Source organism: Cryptomeria japonica, chromosome 7 (genome assembly GCF_030272615.1).
Source record: "Cryptomeria japonica chromosome 7, Sugi_1.0, whole genome shotgun sequence".
NCBI classification, from domain to species: domain Eukaryota; kingdom Viridiplantae; phylum Streptophyta; class Pinopsida; order Cupressales; family Cupressaceae; genus Cryptomeria; species Cryptomeria japonica.
Genome location: NC_081411.1, coordinates 224,724,256 through 224,744,368, shown reverse-complemented (window position 1 = coordinate 224,744,368; position 20,113 = coordinate 224,724,256). Strand labels below are relative to the sequence as shown.

The window sequence follows — 20,113 nt, the reverse complement described above, 5'->3', positions numbered from 1 at the left end:
TCAATTAAAAAAAAGATCACAAATTTGTTTTCTATTCAACAGATCCCTAACTTCAATTAACGGCTGGGTTTTATAATTTTTTCCTTGCTTCTACCCAGCAATATCCTTCTGTCTGCATTCTTGCTTTCGTATAGCAAAATGAATGCCAAAGAGTTGATGTTCAAAAATTTTCGTGACTTCTTTAATTTAATTGCCTGTTCCTTTTGCCACTAGGGACACCCTGACATACCCAGCAGGGTCAAGGGATACCTGAACACCCACCCAAGTGGGAGACATCCCCACTCTGTGGAGCAGGGAGAGGGAGAATGGGACAGGGGGTCAGTGGGGAATATTTTTCCCCCATTCCTGGGACGTTTGGGAAGCTTGGCCTAGGGCTGGGTGCATCCCAATTCACCCCTAATTAAAATTTCATATATTACTTACAAAAACCCCCAACGCTTATTCAATATTGACCCGTGGCCCAAGTGAAAAAACTCGAGACCAATGTTTTTTCCATTTCCAAGTTTTTCATGAATTTTGAAGACTGTTTTATTAGACATCAGTTGAGAATGTGACCAACCCACTGAAGGCAGAATAGCAAATCACCACCTCACAGTTGCAAATTACTCGTCTACTACTTTTAATTTCCTTCAATTGGCATCAGATGATACCATCCAAATAAATATTATTGGCAAAGAAGAACTTCCTTTTATCTTTCAGGCTCCAAATGCTCTTCAATAAACCAAAACAAAATGACAAATAGCACCATTTAAAGTCACAAGGGCCTTGTCAAAGGTCACATCTCTAAGGTCCAAGGCATCATCCAAGAAAGCATTAGCCTGCCTGCTAAGTATAGGTGGGTTTCAAAGTGTTACAAACCTGGAGCTCCTTTACTTCATGTTTTGTTCTTCAAACTTGGTCGAATGCCTTGAACTTCCTCAACTTCCTGCTTCATCAAGGGAGGCCTTCCCTAAAATGGCCCTTCGTAGTTATTTCTTATCATTTGGAAGATTTAACCATTTTTTATTTACTTTTCAGTGGATTTCTTTTTTTAATATAGACTTTAACCTTTGGTTGCTACACTTTGTATTTTCAACTGTCATTAACCTACTATGATTATTTGTGGACGTTGATATCATTTCTTTATCTCTAAACTTATGGTACCATTTCCTAAAATTTATTTGAATACTCAGAGCTGAATGATTTGAAGATTTTTTCAGCTTAACCACCTATAGTGATGAACTATGTTTTTCCACTTGCTTTTGAATGGATTGAAAGTAAACCATGGTTTTCTATTTCATGTTCCATATTAGACAAGAATCTTCACATGCCGTTGGCAGAGTCATAATTCTAATATTTATCATTCCCAACCCATTTTCAGTTCATGGCACCTCAGATGTTAAATTGGGTTGTCACTTATCAGGGCTTAACATTTCTCTAAAATGGCAAGGATAAGTAGTCTAACAATCAGTAGTTAGAAAATGTCTCTTGCTATTCCACCTAACCATTTAGTTTCATTCTCACAAGATCAAATGGAAAGTAAATCAATTTTAAGGGCAGTCAACTGGTACAGTTTATCTTTCTCTGGTCTCATAGCAGAACACATTTAAAGGCAAAACTAATGATTTAAGAATTCTGTAGGCATTTTCAAGCTAATGTTAAGATGAGATTTTCTTTTACTGCAAAAGAGAACAGGAATTTCTAGTAAATAGAACATTCTTTGTAAGTAGATTAAAGATCCAGAGTATGGCTTGAATAAGAAAAACACAAAGAGTCAATAATTAGTATGACTATTTAAGGGAATATAGGCTTCAAACAGATCATATTACCACAGATATAAAGCTCCGTATCATTACAAGAGGATACGTCTTCATAATTCTTTTAAATTTGTATGACAAACAATGTTGATGAAAGTAGGCCTATGTTTTATGAAAATGGCACAGCTGTTCATAGCTCAGATATCTATCTTAAATAAAACCAAGAGATATCAACAGATATCAATTGATACTCCTATCTTGGACTTGTCACATTCGTATGATAGATGCCTTGAAGTTGATAGCTCTCAGGCATTTTTCAGATATACATATTTGACATATCTGCAGCTGTATAATATTTCATATAGCTTTAAAGGCGACTTTCATAGAACTATTAAAGTTAAGGCGTTTAAAAGTGCTCGAAACCTTTTGTTCTAAAAGAAAAGTCCAAAAATGTCAAAGCTTAAATATTTTTTTTAAATGACGGTAGGCATATATGTTGGTTGTAATTAGGGATGGCGGATTCCAATTGCCTTAGGCAACATTGGAATCCGCCTAAGGGTCTGGTCCCTCCTCTAGCGTGTAGGGCTGGGCCCTATACTTCACGGCACATCCTTAAGAACCCCCACGCTACTCCACGCCAAATGCAAAGGTCCAACCCCATAATCAATGCATTTCGGATTAAAGGAAAACAATGTAAATTAAAGGATAAAGCCGACTCAAGTATAAGCTGACATATATGAACAATGCACCATATAAATAAAGATGCTTCCCACCTCAATCATACACATTCATTATTCATTTGATCCTATGCGAAATATATGTCTGTCATTTGCGAGTTAAGGAGGAATAAATATATGTTGCCATTGCGAGCTAAAGGAAGTATATTAGATCTGCCATCACAGCGAAATACCTCAGTTACATCAGCGAACTACTTCTGCCAATTAAAGTGTGAAATTCATTCATGTGAAGAGCAAGGAGAGCAAACTGAAGTTGCAGTCAATCAAAGAACAGACTTCATACATTACCAACCTAGGGTTCGGACCTGATTGCTGTTGGAAGGGTTAAAGGTGCAGATGTGACTACTTGATGCTTGTGAAAGTGCAGTCTTGTGGAAGACATTATCAAACACCTTCAAGTACTTGAGATCATAGTTTTAAAACTCGTGGACTCGCCACGGACTCGCGAGTCCATGGGAGCCACAAGTCGACTCGCCAAGGACTCGCGCGACCCAAAAAAAATGTCATGCAAGCTTTAAAATTGAGTTTAACATGTGAAAAAATTTGGTCTCTCCATCAGGATTCATATATGGAATATAACATTTAAGTATAAGTGACATTTCTTATACTTTAAGTTACATTCCATATATACTGTCAGGATGTTTGAGAGTGGTTTCGGACCTCCAGGAGTTATAATGCAAAATCTAGTTTTTGGAGGATTCTTCAATTTTCCAGACTTGGTCAGATTTCAGGATCAGGAAAACATTCCAGACTTAGCCAAATTTCAAGGCATTTGAAGATCAGGATGACATTCCAGACTTTAAGTTATATTCCATATATACTATCAGGATGTTTGAGAGTGGTTTCGGACCTCCAGGAGTTATAATGCAAAATCTAGTTTTTGGAGGATTCTTCAATTTTCCAGACTTAGTCAAATTTCAAGATCCTTCGGCGATGCCCCTTGACCCCAACTTGGGGGCGTTGCCCCCAAACCCCCGTCGAAAAATATAGGGGGAAATTGCGCCGATGGAAGTAGGGAAAATTTAACCTCCGAATCTGATTAGGCTCCATATAAAAGCATAATTAGCATTGAAGAAATCTTGGTATTATACATTTTAGAGTTGAAAGTTTGAAACTATGAGTATGTGACATGTGTAATGTTTCAATTATGGCGCTTATGTTCTCTAAATGCATTAATTTCTTTATGTTTTTTTGTAAAACTACGGTTTTTTTTTTTTCCCGAGTCCTTACCGAGTCTTTCACGAGTCCGAGTCCGGATCCAAATTTTTGGTTTGCTGAGTCCGTGGCGAGTCCGAGTTTTTCAACTATGCTTGAGATAAGTGTTGTAACCTTCATATGAACATGATTCATAATCAGATCTGAGGATCTTTTGGCTGCGTTTTTCCTCCTAGGAGGTTTTCCCAGGGTAACCTTGTCTTGTGCTTATTTTGTTCTTTTCTTCGTTATGCTTGAATCTGGAAATTTACAAACCCTTCATCTAATCAATTTAATTAGTAATTAAATTCTGATTTTCTGAGTTTAGATTAATCTGAAAGTGCTAAAATTAACATATAAAGGTAGACAGACTTGAACAATTTATTTTATGTTTTGAATTTGATTTTGTCTTTTTACAATACAATGCATATTTATGCATAATATTTTAGTTGGTAACTTTAGACTATGATCTAAGGTCAAGCATTGCTATTGTTTAAATTATTATGGGCTGGCCATTTTTTGTGAGCCACTCACAGACATTTTTAGTTTACGAGGACCTCAAAAGACAAACTCTATTAGTGTCACAGACAGCTTAAGTTAACAAAATTGCAGTGTGCAAAAATCTGTGTTCATTTTTATTTGTTCTATTTGTAGTCTGTGTAAATTCATCATATGTCACGTTGTGTTCATGTCCTTGCATGACAAGTCCATGGTGCCACCACTCGTGGGCAATCCCCTCTAAATGAAGAATAGTGTCTCATGCAGTAACCTTCCCTGAACCATTGAAGGTGAGAAGAGACATCTTACTTACTCTATGCCGTAAATCTTTGTTGGGCTGCTCCCTTTCTCTTCTAGAGGTATTTCTTGTCCTTGCATCACAATATTCTCTATATGGGATATGTTAGGATCAATTCTTGAATATGCTTCTACAAATTTGTCAAGGTCAATTGCTTCCTTGTTGGGTTCTTCTTCTTCTCTTGGCTGCTCTTCTCTAGGGAAGAGGGTAGGTCTTGTTTGTCTAGGTGGCGATCTTAGTGGAGCTCTATCATTTTAGGAATGGTTGGAGTTAGCCTCTCTTCCATTGGTTTTGTTAGGCCTAAGAGTATCTTTTCTTTAAATAATAAATGTTCATTTATTCTTCAACATCTCCTCATCAAATGCCCATATACAATTAAAATATTGAATGAGTTGGAGGGTTTCATTGGGTACAAAGTTTACAGAAAGGGGATACTATGGAGGACTGTTTTGAGAGACGGTTTGTGAGGCCTGAGTTGAAACATTTCGTGGCTTTACTTTTGGTTGTGTCCTTGGGTATATGGCTAGCTCAAAATGCTAGCATTTTTCAAGCTAGTTATGTCCCTACCTTTCAATGCCTTTCTCGAGTATGCCAATCTTCAATCACTTCAAATGCACCCCTAAGACAAAGAGGTCACATGTGATGCTTCATCCTCCAATCAATTATTCATTATACTAGGGACAGGAGGATGTTTTGATAGTGCTAGTCAAGACAACCAAGATGTTTATGGCACAGGTGGCATTTTCTTTATAGACTTTAAACACCCCTTTCAGTACAGGGCTGAGCTGGGACAAGTATTAAACAATTTTGTTGAGCTCATGGGTTTGATGTTGCTTCTTAGACTGGTGATGGATAGAAATGTGGTGAATCTGCTGGTGTTCAGGGAGTCCAAAATTGTCATAAATTGTTTAAAGAGGATTTATGATATGAAAAATCTGGGCCTTTTCTCTTATTTTGCAAATAAAAAAATTGCAGCTCACCTTTGCCAGCATATCTTTCTACATATTATAGCAAGATGAACACCACAGTGGATTTACTTTCCAAGAGGGGGCAGCTTTTGAAGAGAGACAAATGTTGATGTTTAGCGGTGGTAGTTCTTTCTCACACGATTCTCTGGAAGAAATAAATATTAAATAAAAAAAAATCAAGTAAATTATTTCTGAGGCCGACTAAGTGGAGAGATGCGTCCATGTAAATAATAATTAAATATTATTTAAGCCAACTCAAGTGGAGAAGCTGCCATGTAATAATTTATATTTAATCATTTGTTTGAGGCCGACTTAAAAAAAGGTCACACCATTTCTATTTGAAAAGTCGTCTCTCTTGAGGCCGACTTCCCTTGAAGAGACACCACGAATTGTATATAAGCAAGGCAATCTCACTCATTTGATTATCCAATTCTCTTCAACTCAGATCCAATGAATACAAGAGAAGTTTGCACATCTACAGCAGATCAAGTTTGATAGAAGAGAAATTCGCACTCAAGGAGATATTAGATAATCATCTTCAGCATATTATCATATTGCTTCAGATTGACATTGAGCAAGGAGATTTATATCTGTTGTAGTTCGCACCTAGGAGAGGCACCTATATTCATCATTGAATCGGCCTTAAATTTGGCCAAATTGTAATAGCAGATTTCTGCATTATTCAATAATTTAAGAGATATCATTGGCTGGGTTTTTTCTTCCTTGAGAAGGAGGGTTTTCCCAGGGTACTTGCTGTGTTAAAGTGTTTATCAATTCTGTATTTCTGTTTATTTCACATCTGATCATAAAATCAACATGGTATCAAAGCCAGGTTCAGGAAATCCGATCAGATTTATCTAAGCACATTGCAGGTTGAGAGGAATTCAATGAACTGCTGACATATTTTGACATTCCGGGGTTTGTTGAGAATATATCAAATGATATTGGTTGCAGTCAATTTCTAAGATAAAATTCTATGTTCATAATTAGAGTAAATTTGCAAATTAGTGTTGCAGCTGTGACAATGACAACAGGTTTATGCGATTATTGTGAGGTGTTACTATCCTGGAAAGGCACCACCTAAGAGCGTCGGATATCAATTGACTCTGAGGTATCTTGTTGACAGTTTTTGAGTGGCATAAAAACTACTCGTGGCAGCGATTTGTATATCAGATCCATATCATATACAGATACTATCATATTACACATCTGGGATTGCAATTCAACTTTGTTGTTGCCTATTGAATCTCACACTATATAATTCTCAGGGAAGGGGTCTGGATTGTGAAGCATTCTGAGTTTTCGGTTATTGTTACTATAATCTGCATCTTCACATCTGGAAGTATCTCATTTGGTATTGATCTTTCATTGTTGATGTATCTATCAACTATCACAATTTACTGTCGCTGGGAATAAATCTGGAACACCAAATTAGGATGGCTATGCCATAGGAAAACTGTGATCAATGTGGTAGAGACATATATATGATCAATACTTAGCAGATAAAAGGAAAGTCATAGGACTTGGGTGATATATTGTGCTGGCAGACTATTTGGAGACCTGTTTGAAGCCCTCCTGTTCTTCTATTCAAAGGATTCTGAAATCAGGATTAAGATATGAGAGTGGTGATCAATATTGCAGATCTATAAAGAGAAAACTTTTAAATAGCTGGGAAGAGACTACAAGACAAGCACTTGACTGCATCTGTAGAATTGACCAACATAAAGAGATAAGTATTTTATGTTTTGATCATGAATTTTACAATAATCCTGTATGCTTCTAGCATTGGTACTTCTCTTCGGGATACTTTAATTTTATTATTAATCTCTCTCTGATATGCTTCCAGGACGGATCGAGGAAGAGATTGCTGCATCTTGTGAGGAAGTCACGCAGGCTGAAGAAATGTATGGAAACACAGCTTGCAGCCATGGGACTGAGTTGAGTCATCTCTTGAAGAGGAAGAACCTATACAGATTGCGATCAGTTTCTTCGAACAGGAGGAAATAACATTCAGAGGGAGTCTAGCAAATCAATAGAGGCAACCTTGGACGAGATGGTCAGGAGGTTATACCAATACTTGAAGCTCTTGCTGAGAGGGAGGCTTAGCATCAGTGATTTTTGTTATCTATTGTTAATGCATTTTTCTTTGAGGTGGAGATATTTGAGGTGAAAGCCCTTGTTAATGCAGTTTTCTCTAAGACAGAGAAATTTGAGGTGAAAGCCCTTGTTAATATATTTTTTATCTGAGACGAAGAAATTTGAGGTGAAAGCCCTTGTTAATGCAATTTTCTCTGAGATGGAGAAATTTGAGGTGAAAGCCCTTGTTAATGCATTTTTTCTTTGAGATGGAGAAATTTGAGGTGAAAGCCCTTGTCCATCTCTGAGACGGAGATGTGGTGCTTTCCACCCTCTAGGAGTAGCCATGGTGGACGTCATGTTGTGTGACTCCATGACGATGTGTTTCTTTCCACTAATGGGAGTAGCCATTGTGGACATCACGTTGAGAGACTCCGTGATGATTCTCTTGTACTTGTGTTTATCCACCATCTAGGAGTAGCCATGGTGGACGTCATGTTGAGAGACTCCATGACGACGTCATGTTGAGTGACTCCGTAATGGGCACTTGTGCACTTGTTCCTTTCCACACAAGGGAGTAGCGATGGTGGATGTAATGTTGAGTGATTCCATGACGCTATCACGTTGAATAACTCTGTGATGCACCTTCTTCCACAAATGGGTCTAGCCATAGTGGATGTCATGTTGAAAGATTCCATTACATGGATATTAAGAAAAATACCTCCCTAGCTAAGAGGGAGTGTTGATATTTAGCAGCGGGAGTTCTTTCTCACACGATTCTCTGGAAGAAATAAATATTAAATAAAAAGTAAAAAAATTCAAGTAATTTATATCTGAGGCCGACTCAAGTGGAGAGACGCCTCCATGTAAATAATAAATAATTATTATTTAAGCCGACTCAAGTGGAGAAGGCGCCATGCAATAATTTATATTTAATCATTTGTCTAAGGCCGACTTAACAAAAGGTCACACCATTTCTATTTGAACAGTTGTCTCTCTTGAGGCTGACTTCCCTTGAAGAGACACCACGAATTGTATATAAGCAAGGCAATTCTCAATCATTTGATTGTCCAATTCTCTTCAAGTCAGATCCAACGAATAAAAGAGAAGTTCACACTTCTACAGCATATCGAGTTTGATAGAAGAGCAGTTCGCACTCAAAGAGATATTTGATAATCATCTTCAACATATTATCATATTGCTTCAGATTGACATTCAGCAAGGAGATTTATATCTGTTGTAGTTCGCACCTAGGAGAGGCGCCTATATTCATCATTGAATCAGCCTTAAATTTGGCCAAATTGTAATAACAGATTTCTACATTATTCAATAATATAAGAGATATCATTAGCTGGGTTTTTTCTCCCTCAAGGAGGGTTTTCCTAGGGTACTTGTTGTGTTAAAGTGTTTATCAATTCTGTATTTTTGTTTATTAATTATTTCACATCTGATCATAAAATCAACAACAAATACATAAGACACGAATATTTAGAATGGAATGTGTAAATAAATATAGCCTCTCTGTGATGGGGTTCAATTCAGCTTTGTTCTTGTACTTTGTTGTGGTCTTATAATCAGCTATCAACCACAGTTTATTCTATAAAATGGTTTGATCAATACTTGGGCGTTTTTCTTCTTTCATGATTTTTGACAGTGATCCATGGATGTTGGGGTGGATGGTTGATATTGTTTTGATGGATCTTCTGTGTACGTTGAGCTTTCACTTTGTCACAGAGGTTGGGTTCTTGGTTGCACTTTTCTTGAGTCCTATTTGTTCTGATTGGCCTATGGTCTTTGTGGTGCGGTTTTCTCCTTGGGAATATTATTGCTACCATCTATGAAACGTAATTAAGGTTACCATTAATATAAAGGTAGGTTACCGGGTCCGCCTCTGGGCCCCCCTGGTACGGGTCCGGGTTCGACCGGATCCATGGTACAGGGCCAGTTCGACCTGGGTTCGACCAGGGTTCGAAAAACCCAGAGTGGGTTCGACCCTGGTCAAACCCAGTCAAACCCGGGCAGACCCAGTCGAACCCAGGCAGTTGGGCGGCCCATAAAGTCAAAAAATAAGGCAAATTTAATTTTTTTTCAATTCCGCCTTGTAAAAAGTGAAATTTATAACCTAAAATTGACTTCTAAAACATTTTATTGACTCATTTCACCTCATTTGCGTTGCAAACAAAAGTTTTATGAGAGCAGGTTGAAGAAAGGGTGAACAAAATTTGGCTTCCAAGATCAAAGAGGAGTTGAAGACTGATTTTTGAAGCTTCAACAAGTGTTGCAGCATCATTTCCATACATTTTCAAGCTTCCATTGGCTACAAGAGGTAGGTTTTTAAACATTTTTTTCCAACTCTTTTTGTTTCACAAATTGTCAAACATGAAACTTGAATTTTTTTTCATTATTTAGTTTTTGTTTTTGAATATGTTTATTTTATTTCTTGCCATAGGAACTAGAATGACATCTACATCTTCTTCCATTGGCAATGAACAAATAATTGCAAAACAAAAAAATGATCCAAATTCTCCCTTATGGAAATATGTGGACATTATAAAACAACTTCCGGGAGGTGGGGGATTCCGTTGGAAATGCCATGGATGTGATATTGAACGTAATAGTTCATATTATCGGGTGGTAGGCCATTTGTGTGGAATAAAAGGAAGAGGCATCAAAAAATGCCCTGGAAAAAATGGTAAACCTATACCAGATGAGACAGTGATGAAATATATTAGGGAGCATGAGGCGGCAGAAGAGAGGGAAGCCCGTAGATTGAACCAAACCGCATCAAAGAAAACAAAGGGAATGCAAGGCCCTTGTAATCCCAGTATTGTAGTAGAAGACCACCCCTTCTTTGCCACAAATGAACCTCAAAGTGAACCACCCTTGACATGTAAAAGAACAAAGGGGCCTTTAGAAACCGCATTCCAAAATGAGAGTAGAGACAATGCTGATCAAGATATAGTAAGGTGCATTTATGCAAATGGGTTGTCATTCAATGTTGTTCGCTCCCCATATTGGAAGCAAATGATAAAAAGTGTTAATGAGGCACCAAGAGGGTATAAGGGCCCCGGTTATGGTAAGGCACCTGGAACATTATTGGAAAAAGAGGTGAGGAGGGTTGAAGATGCATCGAAACCCATAAGGGATTCATGGGTTGAGACAAGTGTAACAATTGTTTCAGATAGGTGGAAAGATGCTAAAACCGTCCCTTGATCAATGTCATAGAGGTGTCCCCTAAAGGGGCAATGTTTTTGAGAGCTGTGGATTGTGAGGGCCAAATAAAAGATGGCCAATTTATTGCAGAAATTCTCATCTCTGCCATTGACTCTGTGGGACCCCGCAATGTTGTCCAAGTCATAACGAACAATGCAAAAAATTGTAGAGCTGCTGGTTTGTTGGTTGAGCAACGCTATGATCACATCTTTTGGACACCTTGTGCAGTACATTCACTCAATCTTATGCTACAAAGGATTGGGCAAAAAATAAAATGGATCAAAGATGTGTATGCAGAGGCTAAGGACATCCAGATGTTCATCACAAACCACCACATGTCTCAAGGGATTTTTAGAACCTATTCGAATTTGGAGCTATTGAAGGTAAGTGAAATAGTAATTTAATTTTACATTTTCTGATTTTTTTGAATTTTCAATGTTCATAATATCATTGTGTAAGCTATATTGTGTATTCTTCTTTAAAGTTTGGCTTTATTTTTTAATCATTTGGCATTAATTTGTGTTATAGGTTGCTGAGACCCATTTTGCATCAAACACAATCGTCTTAAGACGACTTGTGAAAGTTAGAGTGGCACTATGCAATATGGTGATCAGCACCAATTGGACTGTATGGAAGCAAAGTAGCACTAAGAGGGCAGAAAAAATTAGGGATAGAATATTGAATGAGAAATGGTGGGATCTTGTTACATATCTCCTAAGTATCATTGAGCCCATCATGAGCATGATTCGCTATACAGACATGGATAGGCCTTGCATAGGTGAGATTTATGATGGCATTGACTCAATGCTTGAAAAAATAAAGGTCACTATAAATGAAAAAGAGAATGATCCTCAGGAGAAATTCTTCAAAGAACTGGAAGTAATTATAGTAGAGAGGTGGAATAAGATGACCACTCCTTTGCACCTTCTTGCCTATGCCTTGACACCTAAGTACTATAGCAATCAATTTCTTGATAAACCAGGAAGGATTCCACCATGGAGAGATCTAGAAGTATCTGATGGGTACAAGGCAGCATTTCTTAGACTATATCCCGATGATGATTTGCGAGATGTTGTTACAAATGAGTTCATAGAATTCGCAAATGGGAATGGTCTAAGTGTTGATGCACTTCGTCATAGATCCAAGAAGGATGCTCATAGCTGGTGGTACTTCCATGGCACATGCTTCCAACACCTACAACCCCTCGCTATAAAAGTTTTATCGCAAGTAAGTTTAATTAATTAAAATTTTAAATTTACAAGTTTTAGTTTATTTATAGTTTACTTTGTCTTCATAGGTTGCTAGTTCATCTGCTTCAGAAAGAAATTGGAGCACATACTCTTTCATCCACTCAGTAAAGCGCAATAGGCTGCTATCAATAAGAGCGGAGAATTTAGTATATGTGCATTCCAACCTACGTCTTCTTTCACACAAACAACATGACTACACACAAGGGGAAACAAAGATGTGGGATATAGAGCCAGAGCATACTGATTTGGATGCTCCTGCTTCTCAGCTTCTTGCATTGACACTTGATGACTCGGAAATTGAGCCAACTTATAGTGCAAGTGCAAGTGGCATTGGCTCATCTAATGTCAATGTCAATGAGGAGGAGGAAGAGGAGGAGGAGGAGGAGGATGATGAATTAGATGATCCATTTGATGATTAAACTTTAAGTTTATATTGTTGAAAGTTGAAACAATGATACTTGAATATTTTGTCATTTTGATATTAAACTTGATGTATATGATGCTATTATCAATTATGGTATGATCATGATGCTATGATTACAAGTTTATGTTTGTTTTGTTGTTTATATGATGCTATGTGACATATAAATTTTAATTCATGCTTATAGGCTTCACAAATATCAAAATATATATATATATAAAATTTACATGTTTTTGTACTAACGAACCCAAACCCCTTTTCAAAATCTTGCCGTACCGACGTACCGGGTTATTCGAACCCGAACCGGCAACCTAGATATAAAGTTACTATTAGAATATTTAATTCTATGTTAGTCACCTATTTTTAGTTCCTTGTTTAATGTGGTCATTTACTTTTTTTATGTAATTAGCTTTTAAGCTTAATTTAGCTTGTACGCTTAATTTAGCATTTAGCACTTTAGTCTTTTACTTTAACGATTTGCTCTAATTATAGATCGTCTTGTAGACTCTATATACGCATGTATATCGTTCAATGTAATCATCTAATTATTGAATCATTCATTCAATTTATTTTCCTTGGTATCAGAGCATGAGAATTAAAGAATTTCCAAAGTTTTTTTTTTTTAATTTTTGGAAAGTTATTTTTAAAAAGAGATTTTTTTTTTAACTTTTTTCTAGGCGAAATTTTTTTGATCTGTTTCTGGCTAGGGCACGATCTAGAGTTTTTTTTTGCAGGGTATCTGCAAATCGCAGATTTTTCAGGGTCGTCTGTGCATTTCGCATTTTTCGCGGGCATTTTTTTGGCAATTTTTGCACGACTTATTTTTCAGATTTTAGTGCTATTTTTTGCGCGATTTTCACGCGCACCCTTCTACCGTGACTGTAGCTACCCGCACCTAGGTGTTTTTCGACCTTCTACAGACATTATTTGCGTTCTGGGCAACGACGGAATTTTTTTTCTAAATTTTCTATGCTTTCCCTTTTCGTGATTTTTGACTCAATTTATTTCGTGATTCTCTGCAAAATCTGCCTGCGACCTAGGGTTTTATCAACCTGCTATTTTTTTTACGTTTTTTTTTTAATTAAAAAAATCGTCTTTATTTTTTTTGTCTTTTTTACAAAAATCAAAGGTATTTTTTTCTGCAAATTATTATTTTTTCCTAATTATTTTCAGGAAAAATTCAGGTTTTAAGTTTGCAGAAAATTTTAATTTCTAGGTTTCTTCCAAACCTCGAAATTCGTGCCTTGGAATTCATGCCAGAATTCCCCTCCAGGGTTGAAATTTGTTTTTCAGCTATTGCTTCTCTTGATTTTTTTAAAATCAAATTCTTTTGTCTCTTGCTTTCACTCAGTTGACCTCGATCAACCTCGATTTCCATGATGGCATCACTAACCAACATCATGTTGGAACACAGTTAGAAGTTCAATGGCCGCAACTACAACGCCTGGAAACAGCGCATGTTGACCATTTTTTAGTACCATTGCCTTGATCAGATTGTTTTGGGCAAGGAATCTCGTCCTACAACAGCAAGTGATGATCAAGACAAAAATGATGCGAAGAATCGAGAGGTTGTCATGCTTATCAAACTCTCAATCACAGATGATCAACTCCCTTAGGTGCCTTCAGGTAAAACAGCAAAAGAGATCTGGGATCTCTTGAAGGATCTTCATTAAACGTTCGACAAGAGTCGAGCTTTCTTTCTGAAGAATATGCTATTCTCTATCATGATGGATGAGATGTCATCTATCCAGGCACATCTTACGAAGATCAAAGACATCTATGACCGGTTGGAAGCTATAGGCTGAACCATGGTGGAAGAGGATATGGTAGTGATCACGCTGAAAAACCTTCCCAAATCCTACGAGCATTTCATTGATATGCTCAATATCTCCTCTACTAGTGTTGATTTGAAGTTTCCTTATCTCTGCAACAAGCTGCTACAGCAGGATCGATGGAAGCAGCAGTTTGGAAGCAGTGCTAGTTCGTCCACTAAACAAGCTTTCACACCCTCAGCTTCGCATAAGTACAAGGGTAAAGCTTTGTCCTTCCAATAGAAAGGACAAGGTCCGGGTCAACCTCAACAATCTTCCAAGAAGAAGAGCTTACAGTGTTCATATTGTCATATATATGGCCATTTGGTGAAAGATTGCAGGAAATTGATAGCATCCCAACAATCCAAACAGGGAGGGTACAAGCAGAAAAGCCAATTCTGCCACGCATCTTGATCCGAAGGATTCTGCCTTCTATGCATTCATGGCCCAAACCTCATCCGATGATGTTCAATCATCAACCTGGTACATTGACTCTGGAGCCTCTTGGCATTTCACACATCGTCGGGATTGGTTTACAGAGTACATGCCTTTCACTGATTCAGTGATCTTTGGAGGAGGCGAAGAGTTTACTGTTGTCGGCAAGGGCAACGTTCAGATTTCATCTGGTGGGAGGGATTTGATACTCCTCAATGTATACTTTGTGCCTGGTATGAAGCTCAATCTACTGTCAGTCAATCAAATTATGCAACATTCACCACAGCTGGATGTCGTCTTCGCGTTGCACAAGTGCACCGTTGTTGACAGGGAGACTTGCACTACAGTTGCAGTTGGCATTAAGGATCATGGCCTTTATAGACTTATTGATTCTATTGGTTCTCAAGAGCTCGCCATGGCAGCTAGGAGTACTTCCATCAACACTCTTTGGCATCAGCAATATGGGCATTTGAATGTCCACTAACTCTCTCAGTTGGTTCGAGAGGATCTAGTCGTAGGATTATCTAAGATTCAAACTCAGAATCATGGAGTTTGCAGAGCGTGTCAGGCTGGAAAGCAACATAGGACTCTGTTTTCAGATGGAGACGCTTGGAGAGCATCCAAGGTCTTGTAGCTCGTTCATGCGGATATTTGGGGTCCCATGAACACTCCATTAGTCACTGGATGTAGGTATTTTCTATTATTTGTTGATGATTTCAGCAGATGCATGTGGGTTTATTTTCTTATGCAAAAATCAGAGGTGTTCACCATGTTTCAGAAGTTTAAGGCTTTAGTGAAAAAAGAGTCTAGTTGTCAAATAGTCACTCTTCGATCTGACAATGGAGGGGAATTTTGTTCTACAGAGTTCACCAACTTATGTGCATCACATGGCATTAAGCGTCAACTTACCACACCTTACACCCCTCGGTAGAACGACGTTGTTGAGTGCAGGAACCGTGCAGTCACTGAGATTGCTCAATCTATGTTGGAGCATAGAAATGTTCCAAAACACTTTTGGGCGGAAGCAATCTTCACTGCAGTCTACCTTCTGAACTGGTCTCCCACAAAGGCCGTTAAGAAGATGACTCCAGAGGAAGCTTGGTCCAACAGGAAGCCCAAAATCAATCAGTTGAAAGTTTTTGGCTCTAAAGCTTATATTTGGATTCCAAATGCCAAGCGCACCAAACTGGATCCAACGAGTCAAAAATTGATGTTCATCGGCTACAGTGACAACCACAAGGCATATCGACTAATTGATATAGACTCTAATCACATCATATTCAATCGAGATGTGGTATTTGATGAAGAAAGAGGGTCTTTTCAGCCTTCCTCTCCTGATTTAAGCACTGAGGATCAGCCTCCAAAGGCTGCAAGTATGGGAGTTCGCCTTCCCTTAGCTCCACCTGACTCTCCAGTTGACTCTACAGTTGTGGGGTTTCCCAAGCATGACATTGCACCACCTGACTTTCCTCAGGACCTTCTCGATCCTCATCCAAAGGAGCGTGCTCCAGATATTCCAGGTAATCTTCATCGTGCAGCAAATGTTGGTACTTCTACTCTCCGGCCTAAGTGGTGGGCCAAGACCATTGGTGATCTTAATGATGATGAGCTCATTAAGGGTAGATCAGTTAGAGGTAAGAGCAAGCAAAACACAGTTAATTTTGCTCTTATGGCCAACATTCACAGTATTTATGAGCCTCAAACATATACAAAGGCTAAAGGTGTACCTAAGTGGGAAAAGGCTATGGCAGCTAAGCAACATAGTCTTTAGAAAAACAACACTTGGGTATTGTTAGATCTTCCTCCAGGGAAGAAGCCCCATTGGCTGCAAATGGGTGTTTAAAGTCAAGTATAAAGTTGATGGAACCCTTGATAAGTACAAGGCTCGGTTAGTAGCAAAAGGGTATTCACAGAAGGAGGGCATCGACTGTGAGGATGAGTACCATTCGGCTTGTCCTTGCTCTCTTAGCTCAATTTGGATAGAAAGTCCATCAAATGGACGTCAAGTGTGCCTTTCTCAATGGTGATTTGCAAGAAGAAGTCTACATGACGCAACCTCCAGGTTTCAAGGTTGCCGATAAGGAACACCAGGTATGTAGACTAGTCAAAGCACTCTACGGCCTCAAACAGAGTCCTCGTGCATGGTACATATAAATTGATAAGTACTTGATTGATCAAGGCTTTCAGAGGAATCCTTTAGATCCCAATTTGTATGTCAAACATACTAGTGATGATATTCTATTTCTAGTAGTCTATGTTAATGATCTCATCATTACTGGCAGTGCAGCGCATTTGATCATGCAGGTCAAACAGAATTTGTGTAAGCATTTTGATATGACAGATTTGGGGCTTCTCCATTATTGTCTCAGTGTAGAGGTTTGGCAAACTGATAGCCACATATTCATTTCTCAGCCAAACTATGCCAAGAGCCTACTGGATAAGTTTCGAATGCAAGATTGCAAACTTGCATCTACACCTATGGAGATAGGGCTGAAATTATCAGCCAAATCAGATTCAGCTGTAGTGGATGAGTCTTCATTCAGGCTACTAGTGGGTAGACTCATCTATCTCACTGCCACTAGACCTGACATCGGTTATGCTGTGAGCTATATTTCTCGCTTCATGTCAGACCCAAAAGTTGAACATTGGGTTGCAACAAAGTGTGTGCTTAGATATGTGAAGGGCACTCCTGATTTTGGCATTTTGTACAGCAGAAGCAAAGATCCTGGGCTGGTTGGTTTCACAAACTCAGATTGGGCAGATTGTGTGACAGAAAGTCAACTTCTGGGTATGTTTTCAGCTTCGGCACAGGTGCAGTCACATGGACCAGCAAGAAGCAACGGGCAATAGCTCTTTCCTCGACCGAAGCAGAGTATCGGGGAACTATTAAGGCAACATGTGAGGCAATGTGGCTACATAGGATGCTTGCAGACATGCAAATGTCTCAACCAGGACCTACTCCCTTGTTTTGTGATAATCAAGGGGTTCTGAAATTAGCCAAAAATCCAGTCTTCCATGAGCGGACAAAGCATGTGGAGCTTCATTGTCATTTCATCAGCCAGCATGTTGAAGATGGATCAGTGATACTGCAGTACATTCCTATAGAAGATCAGACTATAGATATCCTCACCAAGTCCTTGAGCCCGGCAAAGTTTCTCAAATTTATAGGGCAGCTTGGTGTGATAGATAGCATGACCATTAAGGGAGGGTATTAGAATATTTAATTCTATGTTAGTCAACTATTTTTAGTTCCTTGTTTAATGGTCATTTACTTTTTTTTATGTAATTAGCTTTTAAGCTTAATTTAGCTTGTACACTTAATTTAGCGTTTAGATCTTTAGTCTTTTACTTTAACGATTTGTTCTAATTATAGAACATCGTCTTGTAGACTCTATATATACGTGTGTATATCGTTCAATGTAATCATCTGATTATTGAATCATTCATTCAATTTATTTTTCAGTTACAAGTTTTTTCCAGGGCAAAAAATATATATAATCTATAATTAATAATATCTTAAATTTTATATATTTTATGTATAATTAATTTATATATATAGATATAGATAGATTATTAATTGAATCCAAACCTGGAGGAAACATCTGTCTATTGTGTATCCAAACTTCAAATCTAAACCGAGAACATGGGAGCAGCTTCAAGGCTAAGTGAACCTTGGAAAATAATCATTTAGCTAGAGAAATGACTAAAATGAATAATCATAAAGGATCAATGTTGAGGTGGACAATGACCCTCCATGTGATTAGACATCCCAAAAAATGAAAAATCCTAATCCAATACATGGAAGAAAATGAACCAGAAAAATTAACAGATGAATAAAATTTTATCCTCCAAAAAACAGGATTATAATAAAACAGCCAGAGATTTCTAGAATGGACACTAGAATCCAGTCAAGAGAGAAAACCTACCAGTAAAGAATGACTCAAAAGTGAATAAATTTACCTCTTAAAATGGATAAGAAATTAAATGGGGATCTACTAATTTGAACCAATTTGTTTGTTATCAAGCTCGGTAGCTTCTCTGTTGGCTTGATGATGATTGTAATGTATTCATCATTTGTTGTCATTGATGAAAAACTCACACACACACACATGATTATATTGACTACCGGTGTAACTTCAATTGTTTACTCTGTCAACCGGTATGTTAGAGGTTATACTAAGAGGTTTATCTCTAACCGGAATTAAATGGGGATCTACTAATTTGAACCAATTTGTTTGTTATCAAGCTCGGTAGCTTCTCAACTACCTTGTCTGGAGGATACCCTTGTATCAAACCTTTGATATTTAATTTGTTTCAGTTGTTTGCAGTATGAATATTAGTTGCAACTTCAATTTTAGAATATTAATAAATCTGTTGAGAGAGAGAGAGAGAGAGAGAGAGAGTTACCCTCTGTAAGTTTTGAAAGTCATATTGGCAAATCCTAGAGACTCCAAAGCTTGAGCAGATTTTTCTCCATGATTGTAACTAACAACATCATCCACTGCCACAGAATTTCACAATATGCATCAATATCTTAAATAGCAGTTGAAACATATTTATAAGGCAATCATATAATTATATATTGTGAAACTGAAATTCAAATTTTAAGCAAAATAATCTTAAAGATGAATAGACATGTACAGTAGTATACTAGAAAATTGGAAAACCACAAATTAATATTTTGGTAAAATAGATCAGCATCAAGAAACATACATGAGTAATTTAGTATCTAACTTTTGGAAGACTCTGCCTGTCACACATGCCAAGCAAGCAAAAAATGCACACACGTACAATAAGACAAGTTTCAGGATTTCGTTGGTTTGATTTAGACCTTATGTACTGGAAAATTCAAATAACTTCAATGTTCACCAAACGGAATGGTTACCTAGCCTTAAAGACATGAGCCTGCGAGAGAGGTCAAATCAATCTTAGTTTATCTGCAACCAAGGCATTCAAGACATGGATGGCTTCAGTGGCCACAACTTGGAAGAATTCTATTAGAACTCCCTCGTTATGAATTGTACATTTCACCGCTTGTCCCAATGGTGCCCTCCGATACCAAAAACTGCTCAAAATGTGCATCTTCCCCTTTACATGAGAAGTGTGTATATTAGATTAACATAAGCCAGAAAGCAGTCAACCATCTAGTGAATGGCAATTTAGTGCCATTGTCAAAGCATAGGCCAGGCAACTTACTTACAGATGCACACTTTGACCTTTGATGGGAAACAAATGGAGAAGCTCCTCAAATGAGAGTCCCCCATCAAAGGATTAGAGGTACATATGCAGACAATGTTGTTATAAGAGGATATAGTTTCAATCCCTGATAATACTTCTCAAGGAATTTGTTCCAGTTATACTCCCATGCATCAATATTTTGACTTTTTTCTCATTTTACTAACAATTAAAAAACAATTTTCCCCTGTTAATGGTTATCACTAACTCTTCAGAGCATAAAACTGTCTTGGATTCCACC

At 37.8% G+C, this 20,113-nt stretch overlaps 1 protein-coding gene across 1 annotated transcript in view; it reads right to left on the bottom strand.

Moving 5' to 3' along the window:
• LOC131028334 (uncharacterized) overlaps nucleotides 1-20,113 on the bottom strand; it is a 64,690-nt gene that overhangs the window by 2,004 nt on the left and 42,573 nt on the right. The window contains exon 9 of the mRNA XM_057958599.2: nucleotides 19,045-19,138. Coding sequence (XP_057814582.1) covers nucleotides 19,045-19,138 — 94 coding nt within the window. The remainder of the gene's footprint in view (nucleotides 1-19,044; nucleotides 19,139-20,113) is intronic.